The 19,501-nt window shown below is 63.0% G+C and overlaps 1 protein-coding gene across 1 annotated transcript in view; it reads right to left on the bottom strand.

Moving 5' to 3' along the window:
* The window catches only part of OBSCN (obscurin, cytoskeletal calmodulin and titin-interacting RhoGEF), a 159,170-nt gene that overhangs the window by 22,389 nt on the left and 117,280 nt on the right, over positions 1-19,501 (bottom strand). The window contains 23 exon segments of the mRNA XM_058554620.1: positions 2,130-2,231; positions 2,883-3,012; positions 3,358-3,460; positions 3,664-3,831; positions 9,265-9,378; positions 9,925-10,102; positions 10,244-10,402; positions 10,519-10,683; positions 10,768-10,884; positions 11,230-11,386; positions 12,109-12,282; positions 12,523-12,605; positions 12,725-12,925; positions 13,350-13,489; positions 13,616-13,735; positions 15,007-15,074; positions 15,358-15,430; positions 15,903-16,121; positions 16,286-16,384; positions 16,614-16,646; positions 17,266-17,463; positions 17,630-17,751; positions 17,988-18,066. Of these exon segments, the coding sequence (XP_058410603.1) occupies positions 2,130-2,231; positions 2,883-3,012; positions 3,358-3,460; positions 3,664-3,831; positions 9,265-9,378; positions 9,925-10,102; positions 10,244-10,402; positions 10,519-10,683; positions 10,768-10,884; positions 11,230-11,386; positions 12,109-12,282; positions 12,523-12,605; positions 12,725-12,925; positions 13,350-13,489; positions 13,616-13,735; positions 15,007-15,074; positions 15,358-15,430; positions 15,903-16,121; positions 16,286-16,384; positions 16,614-16,646; positions 17,266-17,463; positions 17,630-17,751; positions 17,988-18,066 (3,002 nt within the window).

The following is a 19,501-nucleotide window of genomic DNA, read 5'->3' as shown; positions in this document are numbered from 1 at the left end:
TATTGTGCTTTGCTTTACTGTGCTTTGCAGATACTGCATTTTTTACAAGACCCTCCACTAGCAAAAAGATTATGACTCGCTGAAGGTTCCAGTTAGGTGCCTTTAGATGTCTCTGATAGCTGCACATGAATTAAATGTACTAACTGTGTCTGTGTGGCACGTGGGAGCCACATTTACTGTGTGCACATGTGCATGCATTTACATGTGTGCATGCATGTGTGTTTGTGTAAGCTGCCTTCTGAAGAGGGGAGCCCACAGGGAGAGATGAGATCAAGCCAAAATACCCTGTGTGTTTAGACTAAGCTGGGCCCAGAGGGAGCCAGCCTGTTCACGGCCTGCAGGCCAGACCCTGTGCGCAGAGGGTTGGGGGAACCCAGGATTCCTTCCTGCGTCCTCTTGATTGGGGCCCCCTTCTGCTGCTTTTGAGGGTGGAGACCAGGGCACCTCTAGGCTGCTACACTCCTGGTGCCTTTGTTCCTGACCTAACCTGCCGCCTGACGGGCACTGGGCCCTGGTGAGTGGGGCAACCATGGGAGGGTGCAGCCATGCGAAGCGGGGCTCCCGGCCCAGCGTGGTTTCACAAGCGAGGGGGCAGTGCCCACCCCACAGGGCCAGCCAGGGCCCGTTCTGGCTGCGGAGCCACCAGGTTAGAGATGAAGCGACAGGACAGAGTTAGGAAGCAGGAGGTGGCAGGCTCCAACTCCAGGGTCTGCAAGGACCAGCCTTCTAGCCGCGTGAGGCACCAACGCTGTTTCTGCCCCCGTGGCCGGAGGACATTGACGGGAACAGACCCGTTGTGATAACGAGTGAACGGCTCTGCAGCACGTGCTTGTTACCAGCACGTGAGAGGGAGCACACAGTCCCCGCTCAGCACCTCCTTGACGTGAGACGCCACAGGGCAGGAAGTGGAGGTGCCAGGGACACCACAGGGCCTCCAGTGGGCACAGGCTCCAGCAGTGCCGGCTGCTCTCAGGGGGCGAGGAAGAGGACCCCTGCCCACGAGGGAGGGAGGGGCCTCAGTGAAGGCCCTGGAGGGCGTCAAAGGCCCCGAGGCAGGGCTCCAGGTGCCAGGTGGCCCGACTCTGTGAGGGTCCAGATGGACAGTGGCCCCCAGACATTGAGCCCTTGGAGGGACTGGATCCAGTGGCCCAAGATATCACAGAAGCCAACTTTCAGGACTTCGGAAGACACATTCCAACCCATCCTACTGTGAGAACTGTTGGCCCAGCCTCTGCTTGCATGCCCCCAGGGCCGGGAGGCTCACCACCGCCCAGGCAGCCCCTTCCAGGTGAGGCAGCTCAGACAGGGGGAAGCTCTCCCTGGGCCCGCAGCCCACCCTGTAAGCCCTGTAAGGCTGCTCTCTCGGGCTGAGCAGGCCCAGGACAGATGCCAGGTGCCCTCCTCCCCATCACGGCCATCCCGGAGCTGGGCCCAGCTGGGACACCGGAGCCCAGACGTGAGTGAAGGCATGAGGCATTCTGCCCCCCCTCACTTCCTGCCCAGGAGTACACCTCTCCCTAGTGAGGCCCATTGTGTAGCCCAGTCACCATCCAGGACCCCAGGGGGAACCCAGGCCAGGCCAGGCCAGGGAGGCTGAGCGTTCTGTCCTCTCCACGGCCAGCCCCACCCCGTATGGAAGGACCGGGCCCCTGAGACCCATTTCCTTTCCTGGGAGCCAAGCTAGGACCAATGGCCTCACTCTGCACTTGGCAGGGGCCCCCTCTTCCATGGAGCCATTCCTCCCACTGTCCCTGCCACCCCTCGCACAAGACCTTCCTGACCACTGCCCAGCGGGCTGCGCTGGGCCTGGCTTCTATACACACTTGTTATTCCTTCAGGGATGGTGAGCAGAGCTTAGGGGTCCCCCACACCCACGACTGCGCCTCCAGTCTTTCCCGGGCTCTGGTTCACGGCCCACCCTTGGCCAGCCCACAGTTGGGGGCTGGGAACCAGCACTTGCCCTGCAGCCTCTGCAGCCCCCTCCTCTCCCAGCCAGCGGCCCTCGCTGCCCCTCCTCCAGGAAGCGTGCCCTCAATGGAAGAGCTAATGGTTTCCCCCACCTGGCCCTGCCCAGGCGTATGGAGGGTCCGGCCCTGCCCCAGACTGGCAGCACAGCACTCACCTTCCACAGCGGCCAGCTGCTCCCTGCGGCGCTGTTCCCGGGCCCGCAGCGCCGGGCTCTGCATGGACAGCTCTGCCCCGCCCCGGGTGGAGCCCAGCCGGTTCACCAACTGCAGGACGGATGGCAGGGGCCTGCTTAGAGGGGCCTGGGATGTCTCTTCGGGGCTGTGCAGGATGCAGGGCCCGCCCTGGCTGTTTGCAGAGCCCCAATGCCTGGCCACAGGGGAAAGGGTCCCAGCCCAGCCACCGTGTCTCCACGGACACCCAGCGCTGCCCCAGAGCTTCCTGCAATGGTGGGAACACGCTCTACCTGCACTGTCCAGTGTGGTGGCCCTGTGGGCCCTGAACACGTGAAGTCGAACCTAATCTTCAGCTAGAGCTAACTTTCACCAACTCAAATTTAAATCACCACGTGTGGACACCAGTGGCTAAACTGGACAGCTCAGGTCCAGAACTGACTTGGGTCCATTTGCTTCTCTGGGAGCTGCCATGGGGCAGGTGCCACATGGCCGACCTCGGCCGCAGGCAGTAGCGTCAGGGAGGCAGGCAGCTGGGCAGAGCCACAGCTGGCATGCACCTTCCCAGACTACCTGTGGGCACTCCACCCAGGGCCTCAGTCCCTGTCCCCTCGTCATGGATGGTGGGTGACAGCAGGTCTGGTGTCCTCGGTCTCATCATATGTCATGGATGGTGGTGACAATCGTGGGGTCCACAAGACAGGACACCCCGGCGCCCCCTCCCCCTGCACCCACCGGCCTCACCTCACACTCGTAGTGGCCCAGGTCCTCCTTGCCAGCCCCCCGGATCTCCAGCACCAGCAGGCCACTGCGGGCATCACTCAGGGTCTGGAACTTGCCCCCGGGGCTCAGGAGGGCTCCATCCTTGTACCACCTGCAGTGACCCCAGGGTGGTGAGGCAGGGCCTCCCCAGGCCCCCTGTGCTTGGGACCCTCTCCTCTCCCGCCTGCAGATCCAAGTGTCGTAACAGAACCCACACTCTCCACACCACCCACCCAATGTCCATCCCGGCCAGCGTGCCACTCGCTGCAGCCAGGACCGTGGTCAAAATGGGCCTCAGCCCTGCAACCCCCACTTCTCACCGGAAAGGCTGAGGTTCTGTGTCCAGCCCACCCCTGACCCGGAGAACATGCTGCCCCCTTCATTTTACAGGCAGGAGGGACAATCCTGGTGAAGGCTCCCCTTCCCTAGTCCACCCGCCCCAAGCCATGCAGCCCACCTGATCTGAGGGTGCGGGGCACCTTCAATGGTGCAGGTGACCTGGGCGTCCTCTCCCTCCACAAAGGGCACCGCCCGGACCTTGTTCACAAACCGCGGGGGAACTGCCGGGTGGGAGGCGGCGGGGAAGGGAGAGAGAGAGAAAAAGAGACAGAGACAGAGAGATAGAGAGACAGAGAGAGACACCACGATGGAGCAGGACCCCACACACACCAGTGAGCCCCCCAGACCACAGCACCCCCGCCAGCCCCATCTGCAGGCCTGTGCTCCCAGGGGGCCTCCTCGCTGGGGCGGCTCGGGCACTCACCTTGCACCAGAATCTTGCCGAGGGTGCTGGCGTTGCCGGCAGCACTGGCTGCGAAGCACATGTACTGGCCGGAGTCCACAGCGGTGAGATTGTCCAGGATGAGGGCACATGAGCCATCGGGGTCTTCGATGAGGATGTGGTGGGGGTCCACCTCCACCGGCTTCCCATCTGGAAAGGAGGAGGGGCGCTGTCACGGAGGGGACCCCATCAGGGACAAGAGGCTGGGCCTGCCTGAGGGTCACAGTCACAGGGGGTGGTGACAGGGGCTGCCCCTGGAGCACAAGGGCTGGGTGTGGGCTCCCCACTGGGGTCCAGCTGGCCTAGCTGACCTGGAGCCCTGGATGGAGGGCGGCACTGACCCACTCCGTCTGCTGCCCCAGACCCCCGTGCCCACTGTGGCCTCTGGAAGGTGGGCTTTTAGCTGGAGGCAGGGGCCAGGCTGGGGGACCCGACCCTGCAGAGGACACCCCATTCTGGTAGCCAGACCCTCAATCACCTGGCTCCCTGGGGACCTCCGAGGCGCTGACCCCTGCCTTGTGCTCAGACCACCCACCTCTTTAACCACCCTCGTCCGAATGCCCCCCCCACCTACATCTCCAGCCCTCAGGAGCCTCTTCCTGGGGAAGGACGAAGATGTGCATTTTTCGCTACAAAGAACTCTTTCCCCCTAAATATGTAAAATTTCACAGAGGAATACTTCACAACAGAGCTGCGTGTTCTGAACAAGGTTGTTTCAATCATGACAGTTCTTAGGCAGCACTTGACTTCTTATTCACAGGGAACCTTAAGAAATGACTTTAAATTATACAAAAAACCCCAAATCGTCCAGCTGCCCACTTCTCTGTGCCTCTGTATGGCGATTCCAGGACAGAGCTGTTCTCACTCCCCGTCTGCAGCTGCTCCCGGTCCATCCTCTCCCAAACCCACGCCCTCGGCGTGCACCTCGCCCACAGAACCGTTCTCGCCAGGCTACGGTGACATCCTCCATCCACCGCCAGTCCCCAGTCCTCAGCTCACCGTCAGAAATCAATTCCCGTGGACTTCTGGCATCCCCCACAGCCGGAGCCTCCGGGCAAAGGCAGCTACAGCCGGGTCTGGGCTGCTTGTGTAAGGAGACACCCCAGGGCCGGCAGGGCAGCAGAGACAAAACTCCCTCCTTCCTCCCCAGGAGACCCCTGCCTTCCAGGGCCACGAGTCACTCCTCTCGAGGGAAGGACGGGCAAACGCACCGGCAGCCCCATGGCAGCTCCGCATCTCCTAGACTTGGGGGCTCCTCTCTTGTGGTGCAGCCCACTGCAAGACACTGGTCCCCTGGCCCCCGACGTGGTGACCGGGGTGTGGGCAACCCAGGCAGGACACTGCTGCTGTTGCTGTGACAGAGTCTTGGTCTCCAACCTGAGGGCCTTGTGTCTTCTGTCCGTATCTGGCTGGCGGCTAGCTTGCTGGCTTGCAAGCAGGGAAACATCTCAGACTCTTCACGGTTTCTGATTTGCTATTTTGGTGACGAGGAAGGGACACTGTCGGAGACACAGCATTGTAGAAGGGAAAGAAGGCGGCCCATGGACCAACTAACAGGACCTGAGGGAGGTCCAGGGGGCTGGTGGTGGACAGGCTGATCCGACCACATGGTCAGCTGGGCAGTAAATAGCCATGTCCTTTGCTGCCCATGAATGGAGAGAAAACGGGCTGGTGGCCACAGTCTGAGCAGCGAGCCGTGGGTTCAGACGGACACCGGGACGGTGCCTTGGCTGACGCGCTCTGTCCTTGGAGGTGGAACGTGTCTCAGGTGGCCTCACTTCCCACCAAATGCTAGAACCTGTGCTGGGTCCAAGGAAGATTCCATATCCCTCAGACGGGTCACAGAAACACACCTATGCTGGGTGCAAGCAGAGAGCTGTCACCAAGCCCAAGGGGCAGAGGCAGGAGCAGGGCTAGAACTCTGAGGCACAGGCACCAAACACACTGAAGAGTTCTTCCCGAGACAACGTTAAAGGAGCCGAGTGTTTGCAGCAGGCCTTGCCCGGGACGTCTCCCTGACACAGACAAACCCCACGGGGAACCGTCGATGGCTGGCCCGTGGGCTCATGGCACCTGGACGGCATCTGTTAACACTGGTGACAGCTGGGGAAGAAAAAGGTGACCAAAGGGACGTCGGTGCCCCTGACAGGTAGCCTTGCCTCCTCAGGAACTTTGCTCAGCCCTCACAGGCAGACCCAGAGAGAGGCGGGCCATCACCATGGCTCTCGGCCAGCGACGCCCCTGCCATGCAGGCCCCATCCCGAAGGTCACCACCTCACAAGTTAAACCCAGTGCAGAGCCCCGGGGAGCAGTGTGACGAGGCTGTTATGTCAAGGGGTCCCCAAAGCTGGAACCGACGGTGTTGGCAGCGATGATCTTGCTGCCCCATTCAGGTCTCTGGGTGAGCCCCAAACACCGGATGTCACTGAGCCATGGAAGTGTGTCCTGTTCCATCCCACCTCCGACCCCCTCTTCCTCCTCTTCCCTGACCTCCGACACTTTAAGAGGAAAATGATCAAGGGTGGGCTGCCATCTCCGTGTGCCCAGAGGGCCCAGAGGCCCTGAGTGCCCGTCCAATATGCCGGGACCTCGGGCGGGGAAGAACTCATGTTTACACTGCCCTGCCAGATACAGGCGCCCAGATTCCACTGACGGGATTTGCACAAGATTCCGAGTGAGTGGGGAGGTGGTATCCCCTTGGGGCCAAGTGAGGGTGCGGTGGCTGTGGTTCCTTCCTCTGGACCCGACGTTTGCTGTGTTTGGGATTCCCTGCCCCACACGTCGTGGGGGGACGTTCCCAGTGGGGACGCCCTGCACATGGAGAGGTGGCCATGGAGCACATAACCAGCCCCAGCCCAGCAATCTGGCCCTTCCCGGGTTGCCCAACAGAGCTCAGGAAAAGAAAGGAAGTTCGGGGCCTCCTGGGTGACAGGAAGTTCGGGGCCTCCTGGGTGACAGGAAGGCAGCTGGGGTAACCAGAGAGGCAGTGTCCCAATTCAACGGCCTTGGATGGCCACAGGGAGCTGGCAGCTGGTGGTGATCCTTGACAGCCCCATCTAGCCACTGCTCCTGTGGCACAGGGTGGCCGTGATGGTCCACTGTAGGCTAACAGCTCCTGCAGGAGTCTCAGGATTTCGGACGCCTGCTTTTCTGTCCTGTGGGCACTCCGACCACGACTGCTTTGCATTCCTGTTGCAGGGTCTCTAACGCACATCTCCAGTGCTCCTGCGCTGGCGGCTGCCCTGGGGGGATCAGGACCTGGCCCTCTGCCCCCGACTCTGGGAGCTTCCACGGTCTAGCTGATGTTTTGCTGGCTGGCAAGTCTGACTTCTGCCCGCTGCGACTCTTCCTGGCCAGGGTCGTGTGTGCTCACTGCCCTTGAGCCATAGCAAACGGCCTGGCTTGTTTTCGATTTACACACTATAGACTGGCTTCCTTGGGGCTGTGAGCCATGGAGGTGAAGCAAGGCCACTGATGGGGGCTCCACACCCAGACTGCCAGGGTTCTCCGTGGCGCTGAGCCCCACAGAACGCCACGCTGAGAGAGACACTCTGAGTTGGGGGGCACATTGCATCGGGTGGACCCCCAGCCTGGCCGACCCTCACCTCCTGGTGCTCTGTGGTGTTTCCTACCAGGTCGCCATTTGGGGTCAGTGAACGGCCAGCTCCGCCACACTCTCTGGCCATGTGTGCCGCCTACACCATCTGCAGTGCGACCACCTGTGTCAATGTGAGCTGACCGCCTGGCTGCTCCTCACTCCTCTGCTCACTGGATGCAGCTGTCCCCAGAGAGGGGTCAACCCCTCCAGGCTGCTCACTTTGTAACAGCCAGGATGAAAGGGACTGAGCATGGCCTAGGTGTGGCTGGGGAGCCGAGATCCCTCCCTGATGGTTCCTGGGCAAAGTGCGTCCTTCTGTCCCCTCAGACGCGGCCCAGTCGGCACACCCGTCTGAGCGCAGCTTGGCCGAAAGGAGAGGTGGTCCGAGGGACTCGTTCTCACTGCCAGATAACTTTTATGAACAGCTTTGTCTCTGGGAAGCCGCCCTCCCAGGAGGAAGGTCTGCGTGAGAGGAGGGATTGGGGGGAGCTGCACCCCACAGCTTCTGTGCAGGAGGCAGCTGGGAAGGGACCTCCAGGACCTCAGGACGTGGGGCAGTGGGCCCCCCTTCAGAAGGAAGACCTCAGGGATGGCTCGCCCAAGCCGCCACCAGGAAACAGCTGCTGTACCCACGGCTCCAGCCTGCGGCGCTGACCGAGGGACTCAGGATGGCCCCTCCTGCGTGTTCCAGCAAAACACCCCTGTGTCCTCTCCAGCCTCACCCTTAGCCGTTCCTCGGCGGACAAATGCCCCTGGCTGGTGGTGGTCGAGTAGGGCACCAGAGACTGACTGCCTGGGATGGCTCCTCCAAAACCAGGGCTGAACTCGGTGATTCAGACTGAACTGGGGACTCAGGGGCTTATCTGCCAGCCGGAAAGGCTGACCCGCCAGCCCAGACGACCCCCGACAAGAGCGTCCTGGTTCACCTGGAGGCCTCGGACCACTCCAGACAGTTACGCTACGCGGTGATTTAGGGTGGGGGCTCTGGGCCACGCGCGTCACCTTGACCTCTGGAGGGGCGGTGGTCAGCACGGTACGAGAATGACCCCCAACACAACCCTGGACGCGAGGGCTCAGTGAGTGGCCCTGGTTGGCCACACTCCAAGTGCGGCCACATATCAATGCAGGAGAAGCAGGTGCCACCCACACGCCCCCACAGAGGACGCCCAGACTCTGCCCGGGCCCGCCCCGAGTGCCTCTTCCCTTCCTGTGCTATCAACGGAACCCTGAGCAAGATGGCTCTGCTGAGTTGTGGGAGTCCTTCCAGCGAATCAGTGAACCTGAAGGTGGTCTTGGGGCACCCCACCTTGGTGTTAGAGTGAAGGTGGTCTTGGGACCCCCCACCTTGCAGCTAGTGTGATAAGTGAGGGTGGCTGTGGGGACCTCCAAACTCTGCAGCTCCATTACCTGCAAAGGCAAATATGAGACCCCCCGCCGTGGCCCCTACCTCCCCAACCTCCCCTCTGGCTGCCTCGCTGCCCACGTGGAGCTCTTCCCACAGGTCTGCCTGGGAGGGGCCTGGCTGCCATCACTCTCTGCTCCGCACTATGCCTTACTTCCCTGGCCGCCTTGTCACTTCCCCACTTCACATCACGCGTTTGTCTGCCTGCTTGTCGTCTGTCTCCTCCCCTAGAAGGTCAGCCCCCTCGGACGGGGTTTGCCAGCCTGTTCGCTGCTGTTTCCCCCGCACTTGCAGCGGGACCTGGCATTCAGTGCAAACTGGTCAAGTGACAGCTAAGGAGCAAGACTCGGCGGCGGGCAGGCTCACTGCGTCAGAAACACGGATGCACACCCTTCGCCTGCCCCTTCTCGTCCACTGTGCACCTCGGCCAGGCTGTCTGTGATTTGGGGGCAGGCAACCAGAACAGGAGGCCTGTCCCTCATGCCCAGCCACGACCAGGCCCCACCCTGGATCCTGGGCCCCTGCCCAGCCTGGGCGGCTCTTGCCTGCTGCAGGGTCCGCATCCCTGGGCACCAGGGCCTACCTTTGTACCAGCTGACGATGGGCTTGGGTGTGCCCGTCACACGGCAGGCCAGCTTGACCGTCTCACCCAGCTCAGCCGTGCAGTCAGCCAGCTCCTCTTCGAAATCTGGGGGACCTGGGGACACGCACACACACACCAGGCCTTGAGCGCTCCGTGGGGGACTCACCAGTGCTCTCAGGTGCATCCCTGGTAGGGCCAGAAGCCCCACGACCCAGGGTGTGGTTGCTCGACCACCATCCCTTGTGATCTTTTGCCCAGGATCCCACACTTGGGCCTGGATAAGAAGCAGGGTGAGGGAGGCAGGCTGGGTGGATATTGAGGCACAGTGGGGACCGTGGAGAAGGAGGGCATGTTGAAAGGGGAGCCTCTCTCTGTTCCAGGTGAGGAAGCAGAACCAGCGCTGCTGGGCCCTTCACATCCCCTCACCCCGGCTGGGTGCTGCCCTGTGCTGGGGCTCCCTAGTGACCCCGAGGTTCCCCACACTCGGGTCAGGGCCGGCCCGACACCCCAGCTCAGGGCTCCAGAGAAGCTGAGCTGACAGAGCGGAGAGCGAGCTGTTTGTCCCAGGATGGAGCCCCTTCCTGGTGCCGCCCGGGCAGGCGGCGAGGCTGAAAGGTTCGATCCCCCCGTCAGGCCTCGCCGCCAGGACCCGGCACTCACGCCAGACGGGCAGGGCCAGGCGCTGCTGGATGCCGCAAATCTCCTTCACCCAGGAGTTCTTGGCGATGACCGTCCGCGCCTGCAGCAGGTACTTGCGCACCGAGTCCTCCCGCTCGTGCCAGATCTCGAAGGCGCGGTCATCCCCCTCCACCTGGTCATTCAGGTCGATGCTGCTCAGCTGTGGGGGCAGGACGCAGACACACGCTGAGGCTCAGTCACCATGGATGGGGTCCTGGCCGCAGGATCAGCCGCCAGCCTCTGCCCGCCCTGCAGGGCCCCCTGCCCCCTCCCCGCCAGGCTGGGCCGGTGCCCTGCAAACCTTCATCATGTTCCGGAAGACGTAGCTGAAGGTGTCGGTGCGCGAGTCACGCCTGGGCTTGCAGACCACCAGGTGGTGGCGGAACAGGAAGACGTGCCGGTGGTGGCCCTTCCAGGGCATCCGTGCACCCGGCGCCCCCTCCCATACGATGAAGTGGCCCTGGGGGAGCGGTCAGCCTGCGGTCAGCTGGGCCCAGCCTGCAGTGCAGCCCCTGACACGGCCCCCACCGCCCCGTCACCCTGCCCAGGCCCTCCGCCGCGCCCTGGCCCCTGGACCTGGCGGATGGGCTCGCCCAGGGCCTCCAGGGTGCCTGGGTAGTTCTCCATGAGCGACACGTGCAGCTGGTTCTCGGCACGCTGGGGCAGGGCTGACACCACCGCATAGGCCTGCTCCAGCAGTGCACAGTTCTGCCCGTTCCGCGCCTTGTTGCGGATCAGCTCCTGCAGAGACGGCGGGTCAGAGCGTGTCTGGGGGTGGCTGGGCGGGGGGCCGTGGCCCCGCAGTGCCCTGCTGGCCCCACCTACCTTGAGCAGGGCCTGGTACTGCTGGAGCCGCTGCACCGGCTGCTCCAGGAAGTGCTGCAGGGGAGGCGGGGGCGGCTGCGAGGGGTCTGCGGCCGACAGCGCCTCCTCGGCGTATTTCTGTAGGGACCGCAGGGTGGCGTTCGGGGCCAGAACACGCAGCCCCGGACAGCCCGTGTCATCAGAGCCCCAGAGCTGGTGTTTGGGGCCCCGGGGGTGCACACACACACGCAGTCCCCCACACCCCGGAGGGCCTCACCCCACCCCGGGCGATGGCCTGCATCACTGACAGGTGAGCAGAGCTTCGGGGACTCTGCCTGCTTTTCTCGCTAAGCTAAGGCCCGAGGGGCCCGGGCAGGCTGAGGGGACCTAGGCAGGGTAAAGGAAGAGGAGCTCAGAGCCAGGGCCAGCACTGATGCGGGGGTAGGGGTGGGGCTGACGGGTCCCGATCAGGGCAGGGGGCACCTTGTAGAACTCCTGCACGGCCGTGCTGACCACCACCGCCTCGGCCTGCACCCGGCCCACCAAGAACTCCAGATACTTCTCAAAGGCCGCCTGGTTCTTGATGAAGCACATGGCCACGTCATCGTCCGTGTCGCAGCTCTGCAGCTCCCGCAGGAAGCTGCCACAAAGGGGCCAGTGGTCAGGTGAGGGCTGACACCAGGACCCCCACTCACAACCCCAGACCCAGCCCTGAGCCCTAGCGTTGGGAAGAAACAGGCTCCTGCCCAATGCCGGGTTCCCGAGAGAGAGTGTGCTGGGCTGTGGGGGGGCACACGTGTGCAGTATGTGAGGGCGTGCCTGCATGTGCATGCCTGCTGTGTGCAGGAATAGGCATGCACACGTGTGCTGGATGCACGTGTAAGCATGTGTGCACATGTACACTTGTGCACACAAGCATGCAGGCATGCGTGTCCGACTGTGCTGTGTACTCGTGTCACCACGTGTGAGAGCACGTGCACGTGTGCTGGTGTGCACAGGTGGACGTGTGCGCAGGTTCCTGGGGCGTGCCCATGAACGTGGGTTGCAGCAGGCACCCGCATGGGTAAGCCAAGCGCATGTGTCCTTGTACAGGGCATGGGGGCCAACAGGTAAATCAGGCGCACAAATGCTCTCCCTCCCAGGCTCCTGCCCATCCCCGCACCTCCCAGCCCCACGGGGGCACGTGTCCACGTGTGTGTGTCCAGGTGCACGTGTCTGCATGCATGTGAATGTGCACGCGTGGGTACGTGCGTCCTGTGTGTCCACACGCACATGAGTTCATGCCTGTGTCCAAGGGCACCCGTGTGTCCCCGTGTGTGACCGTGCGTGTGCACACACCTGAGGCCCGCCCTGCCTTCCCACCTGCTGTGGAAGTGGCTAATGTCCTGCACGTTTCGGAAGATGACCGCCTTCTGGCTGGCCACGGCGGGGGGTGCGTGGGGGCAGCGGTCCAGGTGCCGCATGTGGTGGCTCTGCAGGAACTGCAGCCTGCCCACAAAGGCCTCCTCCGAGCTCAGCAGCTCCTGGATGACGGAGCTGGAAGGCAAAGTGGGGAAAGACCCTGAGGCTCAGCTGCTGGAACCGGGAGGACCACCTCTGCAGCGTGTGCAGCCCGCCGCCCACTTTCAGAAAAGCCACACCCCCAACAAGCCCCCCGCCACACAGAGTGGCCAGACAGGTGTCGCTGGTGCAGGGCCGGCTGAGAGGCTCTCGCAGAATTAGCACCTCAGAGGCCCCGCAAGACCCCAACCACCTCAAGGCCCGGCGACCCCTCACCTCAGCCTCGTCTTGTACTCGTCCTCAGACACAGCCTCCCCAGGGAACTCAGGGCCCTCGGCAGGCCCCCACTCGGGTGACAGCTGGGGAGAAACGCGAGGGGTCGCAGGCAGCCTGAGCTCTGACCCTGACTTGTGAGGTCAGGCTCCCGCCCTCATGGGGGGACAGCTATCCCCGGACCCACCACCCGCTGTCCAGGTACCTTGAGCCGCCTGTCCAGGTAGGCGGGGGAAACCCAGCCTTGCCGCGAGGGGCTAGACTTGGTGGGCTTGGTGCGCACAAGCCAGCGCAGCGGGTGGGCTGAGTCCAGCACCTCCACGTACTGGCCCTCCCGCAGCGAGATGGCGTCCTGCTCAGCACCCAGGGGCACATAGTCAGCCGTGACCACGTAGATGTCAAAGATCTGTGGGGGGGTGCTGAGTCGGACCCGGAGAGGGGCCAGCAGGGCCTCCCAAGGCCCGACAGCCCCCCACAGACCCCAGAGGGAGGGGGCCCTGGAGAGGGGCCAGCTGGGCTTCCCAAGGCCCCAGACGGCCCCCCAGAGACCCCACAGGAAGGGGTACCAGAGAGGGGCCCACAGGCCTCCCGAGGCCCCAGACAGCAGGATCTCCAACATTAAGTGGCGAGGAAGGAGCCATTCTGAGATCCCATGAAGTCCTAGAACAGGCCCCACCCGTCTCTGCTGATGGAAATCCTGTCACCGGTGCTGGGTGGGGCCCCCTCAAAGGGCAACGGGGAACCTCTGGAGGTGATGGGGTATCCTGGGTCGTGGTGATGATGTTGGCCACTCAGGTGTGTGTCCCCCAGCCCCCTACCCGCGCCCGCACCTCGCCCCGGGAGTCCCCGTCCTCCGATTCTGAGGATGACTCCTGGACGCTGGAGGAGGGACGCGAACGGCCGTGCCGCGGGGACGCAGACGGCGTCTTGGACTCCTCGTCGCTGTCACCTCCCGGCACCTGCAGCTTGCCTGGGGGGCACAGGGCTTGTGACACCTGGGAAGGGCCGGCCCCCCAAGCCCTCTCCCTGTGGGTCTCCAGGGTGTGGGCAGGGAGAAGACCGGCCCCCCAGCCTTGCTCCCGGTCGGCACCCTCACCTTGAGTGATCTTGGCCGACACCATCTCCGTGATCTGCGAGGTGAGCTTCTGCAGGAACTCCTCCGTGCCCAACTCAGCTAGGGACAGGTGGCCCCGGGCCTCTGCCACCAGGGGCTCTCCTGGGGGCCAGACTCTAGCTCAGCTGGCCGTGCGCCTCACAGAAGTGCCCGAGCACCCCTCCAAGCCCGTCCTGGGCTCATGGGTCATGGGAGACAAGGACGCACAGACCCTGGGCCAGCGCCATGGGAAGCGGGGAGGGCTGACCAGGACTAGGGGCCGAGCCAGCTCAAGGGCATCTGAGCCAAGGTGTGATAGACGGAGGGGCCGTGAACACAGGGAAGCAGGGTCCGGGCAGGGGGACAGCAGCAGTCAGGGATGCTGAGTGGTCATGAGACAGTGGGCGGCCAGGGGGACAGCGGGTGGCCGGTGTGGCTGCAGGGCAGTGGGCAAGGGCACTGAGAGCCACACTGGGTAGAGGTCAGACTGGCCGTCAGGCTGGGGGAAGAGCTTGGAGCCTGGGGGCCAAGAGGGTTTGTGCCGCATCCACTCGCAGTGGCCACATGGCCGCTGGTCTGGGAAGGGGCTCAGGAGCGGGCAGGAGGCAGGGGCAGCTCAGCCAGGGGGTGGGAGACGGGGGCAGGTTCTGGACACTGAAGGCAGGGGCTGGGGGACCTAAGATTTGATGGTTTAGAGTCTGCGTGACAGAAGTCGGACCTTTTGTGCAGAATCAGGGTTAAGGGTGAATGAGGTGCCTGTGGGGGGCGGCGCAGGGAACAGCAGGGGGCAGGATATGTCAACCAAGAAGTGACCCCGAAGGTGGGTGACAGGCATGCAGGGTGCATAGGCCTCTCCTGTCTACTTCTGTGCAGACTCAGGATTTTCCGTAAAAATGTTAAAAATACACCTAGGTTCTGGGAGACCCTCGCATGGGTGGGCAGAAAGCGCCAGACACGTGGGACCACACTTGGAGGATGGGAGGGGGCGCTGGGGACAGAGCAGCCTGGCCGGCGGCACAGCCGGTACCCGCCTCCATGCACCACCCTCACCCCAGACCAGCCCTGACTTGGCAGTGTCCACACCCAGGCGGGGCGTCCACACAGCCTGCTGGATGTGAGCACTGAGCCAAGGCTGACCCGGACCCTGGGGCCTCTTGGGGTCCCAGATCCACAAGGCTCAGAAACGGCCCCGAGACCAACCACAGCTCAGAATCAGGGTTACCAGAGGGCACAGAGCCCTAGCTCAGAGCTGGATGAGCAGGCGTTTCTGGAGCCACGGTGTCTGAGAGGAGCCTTGTGGGTCTGGGGCCTGACAGCAGGCCGCCTCCTCCACACCCCACCCCGGCATGGGGGCCTCAGCTACCTCAGCTCTGTGAATACCACCCAGCTGGTACCTTTCCTCTGCCCGGCAAGGTCAGCGAAGCCTGCAGGTTCCGACATCTGTGCAAAGACGGCTTGGGCCCTAAAGCGGGGAGGGGGTGTCCTGAGGGGTCTGGGGCAGACCCACCTCCCCACACCCTTGGCGGGGAGCTACTGCAAGAAAGAGGGTCTGGGGACGGGGCCAGGATGCTGCAGTCAGGGCACCAAAAAGCCTTCCTTTTGCGATGGAGGCACAGACAGGGACGGGGGCTGGCACAAGGGTAGAGCTGGTCTGCGGCCAGGACAGGGTTCCCTCCCCAGCAGCAGCACTGACCCCCACTCCCAGGCCCCTGCTCCTGGCCCCACCATGGCTGGCCGGCTCTCACCCCTGCAGGAAGGTGGACATGAGGGCCTCCTTCACCCCGGTCTGCTCCTCCGCCGCCCCGGCCTCCTTGGACACTGTCAGGAGAGCAAGGTGAGCCACCAGGATGACCCCCGGCTTCTGCCGAGCTGATTCGGGTGCACACCCCCACCTAGGATGTCTGGGCCGCCCCAGGGGCCTTGACGCTGCGCATCCAGACCCCCAAGGAGGGGCTGTGCCTGGCGTCACAACTCGGGCCACAATCACCCGGCCAGGGGTGGGGACAGGAACGAGGTCTGTGCTTGACTCATCAGCCCTCAGAGGGCCTGCACACGCCGGGAAGAAACCACTCAGGGCAGCAGGGGGCTTCTGGGAGGGTCTTGGCCGGCTGAGCGGAGCCCACAGGGCAGGGGGTGGGAGCTGGACCCTGGGGCTCTGTGCTCGGGGTCTCCCCGCTCTGGGAGGGCAGAGGAGAGAGGGGTCTGGGCAAGGGTCTGAGAGAGGGGCAGCGTGTCCCTAGGAGGCCCCAGACCCCTTACCCCTCCCCACCGGTCACCCACGCCCACTCACGGCCAGAGATGTGCAGGCTGGCGGAGCAGAGGGCCTGGCCGGCGGCGTTGCTGGCAATGCAGGTGTAGGTGCCCTGGTGCTGTCGGCCCACATCCAGCAGGACCAGGCTGTGCTGCTGCGCGGAGCTGGCCACCGTGTAGCCTGGCGTGTCACGGCCAATCCACAGCACGCCCTGCTCCACCTCCTCCCGCAGCCAGTGCACGGCCGGGGCAGGGTGTCCTGCAGGCAGGAGTGGACAGTGCAGCCATCCCCCCAACCAGGAGGGGGGCTCTGGGAAAGGGGGTCGCCTCTGAGCCTCCCGGGGTGTCCTCAGTGGGGATGGGGGGGATCTGCCTGGGGCCTCCCGGGGGCGCCCGGTGGGGACGGGGGCAGGAGTGCTTTACCTTCCACCTTCACAGAGAAAGTGATGTTGGCGCCCTTTTTCACCTTCTTGGGTGTGAACTTCTCCAGGAAGCGGGGTGGCACCAGCTGTTGTTGCACATCTGGGGAGACATGGGGCAGCTGGTGGGGAGCACGAACAAGGTCCCAGCTCCGTGAGGGGGTGGGCTCCGGGGCCTCGAGGGACACCTGGTGCTGTCCCACCGCCAAGGCCCAGCCTCCACCTGCCCAGTCTCCTCTACCTGCGGGGTCGCCCCCTCACACACCCTTGTGGAGCCCTAGGTGCCCCCCGCCACCCTCCTCCCCACCTCTGCCTGTCAAGAGTCAGCTCACCTAATGCCGGCTTCTCCTCTGGTTCGTTGGGGCCTGAAGGAGGCACAGAAGTGAGACCTGTGGCATGAGGGCGCCTCCCTCCCTAGGCTGGTGGCTCTGCTGGGTGGGAAGGGGGTCCCCAGGGCAGCCCCGCCCACTCCCACACACAACACCTTTTCTGAACCTGGCCGTGCGGCAGTGGAATTCACACTCAGGTGTGGAAAGACAAGAGGGCACAGGGACCGGACCCTGTGCAGCCCCAGGAATCTGGGGAGTCACCCTGGAGCCAACACTTGGAGGTCACACTGGAGGGCAAGGGGAGCCCTGGGCAGCGCTGGCCCCTCATCCAGGGCAGCCTGGCCACAGACCCTGCAGGGGAGTCACCCTGCAGTGCTCATAACTTTGGAGCATAAGGAAGCTCAGATCTCTATTCCTAATGGTCTACTGTGGGCCACATGCTCGCCTGGGTCTACTTCAGTGGCCAGCCTGCTTGCCGGTCAGCGTGCACGGGCCCCATGCCCCCCAAGGACACATGCTTCCTGGGGCCAGCTTCTGGCCACCTATGATGCTTCTGCACATGGGTGATGACCACTGGGCGCGGCCCCAGGCAGCACGTAGGTGGACATCAGCCCGGGTGTGGACGCCGGCCTCTGCCCAGTGCCCCAGTACCCACCTTGGACCAGCAGCTGCGCAGACGAGTAGGCAGCGCCCACGGTGTTGCTGATGTAGGCTGAGTACTGGCCAGCATCCTCACTGGTGACTGAGACGATCTCCAGGGTGTGCAGGGTCTTCCTGTCAGCCATGCGGATGTGCTCAGATGTGGTCAGGGGCTGCCCGTCCTTGAACCAGTACAGGCGGGGTGCCGGGTAGCCTGGGGCCATAGGGGGAGTGGTCAGCACAGAGCCACCACCCAGTGGGCACCCTGCCCTCAACATGGCCCAGAGAGGGGGTTCCTCAGAGACCCCTGGGCCACCAGTGACTGCCCAACTTCTGCTGGTAGGAGGCAGCTCCTGGCTCTCTGGCCCTCTCTCCCTCACCTTTGACCTTGAGTTGGAACTTGGCCAGGCGTGTGCCAGGGGCCACCTGGAGGTCTTTCAGCTCCTCCACCACCTGGGGCAGCTGCCCTTCCTCTGAGGATTCTGTGCCCTCTTGCTCCCGGCTGGCAGGGAGAACAGAGAAGGGGCAGTAGTGAAGTGGACCAGTGAGAAAGCAGGAGGGGACCGGGGTCAGGCACAGATAGCTTTGGAGGTCCTGCTGGCTGGACAGAGACTGCTGTGGCCCAGTTGAAGGCTCCAGGATTCGGCCTCAGTCATTCCAAGCCAGCATCGCCACTCCCCACCCAGGGCCCGGGGCCGCCAGCTCGCAGGGTACTGCCCACCTCTGCCTGGCCCCCACCTGGACAGGTAGCCTTGGGCACTGAAGTAGGACGACGTCTCGGTAGCATCGGCAGCCGTCTCGTAGTCGGTGCTGGTCACTGGGGATGAGAGGGGGAGCTGGAGCGAGACCTGTACCCCACCTGCCCCGGCCTGGGCCCCGCCCCAGAGGCCACCTGGTTCTCACTACACAGCCGTCCCTGGGAGCCACTCAACTCCTGAGCCAGAAGTCACAGGGGACACGGCTACCCTGTGTCCCCTCCCTGCCCCCACACTGTCCCCGTCAAGTTTCCAGGCCTGTAACTAACTGCAAAACCCAACAGATCGTAGACAGGAGATGACTCTGGGCTTCCTAAGTGGCAGGCAGGGCCAGGGGCAGCCTCTCCCAGTTCCACTCTAGTGGAGAGCAAGAATGGCCTCCGAACCCCGCCAGGGCTTCCATTTCCAGCCACAATGGAAAAACAGGGACTGGGTTTGCCCTCTGTTATGGGCTGAATGTCTGTGTCCCCCAAAATTCATATGCTGAATCCTCATCCTCAATATGACGGTATTGGGAGGTGGGGCCTTTGGGAGGTGCTTAGGTCACCAGGGTGGAGCCCCCGTGATGGGATCAGTGCCCTTATAAGAGGGACCCCAGAGAGCACCTTTGCCACCTCCACCACAGAGGACACAGAGAAGACAGCTGTCTGGAACTCGGAAGAGAGCCCTCCCAGAACCCAGCCCTGCTGGCTCCCAGACTCAGGTTTCCAGCCTCCAGACTGTGAGGAAGCAACTTCTGTAGTTTGTAAGCCTCCCAGTCTGTGGTACTTTGTTACAACAGCTGCAACTAAGACGCCTTCCCCCCTGAAACTGCCAAAACAAACAAACAAAATACATGAAACAATGCTTGTGACATTGTGATTTATCATAAGAAATATTTATTTGGGGGGCCGGCCCCATGGCTTAGCGTTAAGTGCATGCGCTCCGCTACTGGCAGCCCAGGTTCGGATCCTGGGCGCGCAACGACGCACTGCTTGTCCCACCATGCTGTGGCGGCGTCCCACGTACAGCAACTAGACGGATGTGCAACTATGACATACAACTATCTACTGGGGCTTTGGGGAGAAAAAGGGAAAAAAAAAAAAGGAGGAGGATTGGCAATAGATGTTAGCTCAGGGCTGGTCTTCCTCAGCAAAAAGAAAACAAAAGAAAGAAAGAAATATTTATTTGGTCGCAACCCGTTCCTGGCACAGAGGTCCTGAAACCCTTGGAATTTCCTAAGTGATGAGAGCTGAAAAAGTTCCTTTTGTTATGTTAATGAGATGACTTTTGGACCACACCTAAGGATAAGGGCTGGTCACCAGGGGAACTGACCCTGTGATTAGAGGGCTGGAACGTTAAGTCCCACCCCCTGACCCCTGGGGAGGGGAGAGGGCTGGAGGGTCAATCAATCACCAGTGGCCAGTGATTTCATCAGTCATGCCTGTGTAATGAGGTCTTCAGAAAACCCAAAAAGACGGGTTCTGAGAGCTTCTGGGCTGGTGGACGCGTGGAGGT

This window comes from Diceros bicornis, chromosome 1 (assembly GCF_020826845.1).
Source record: "Diceros bicornis minor isolate mBicDic1 chromosome 1, mDicBic1.mat.cur, whole genome shotgun sequence".
In the NCBI taxonomy this organism is placed as follows: Eukaryota; Metazoa; Chordata; class Mammalia; order Perissodactyla; family Rhinocerotidae; genus Diceros; species Diceros bicornis.
Note: the sequence above shows the minus strand (reverse complement) of the source record. Positions and strands in the feature narration are given on the sequence as shown.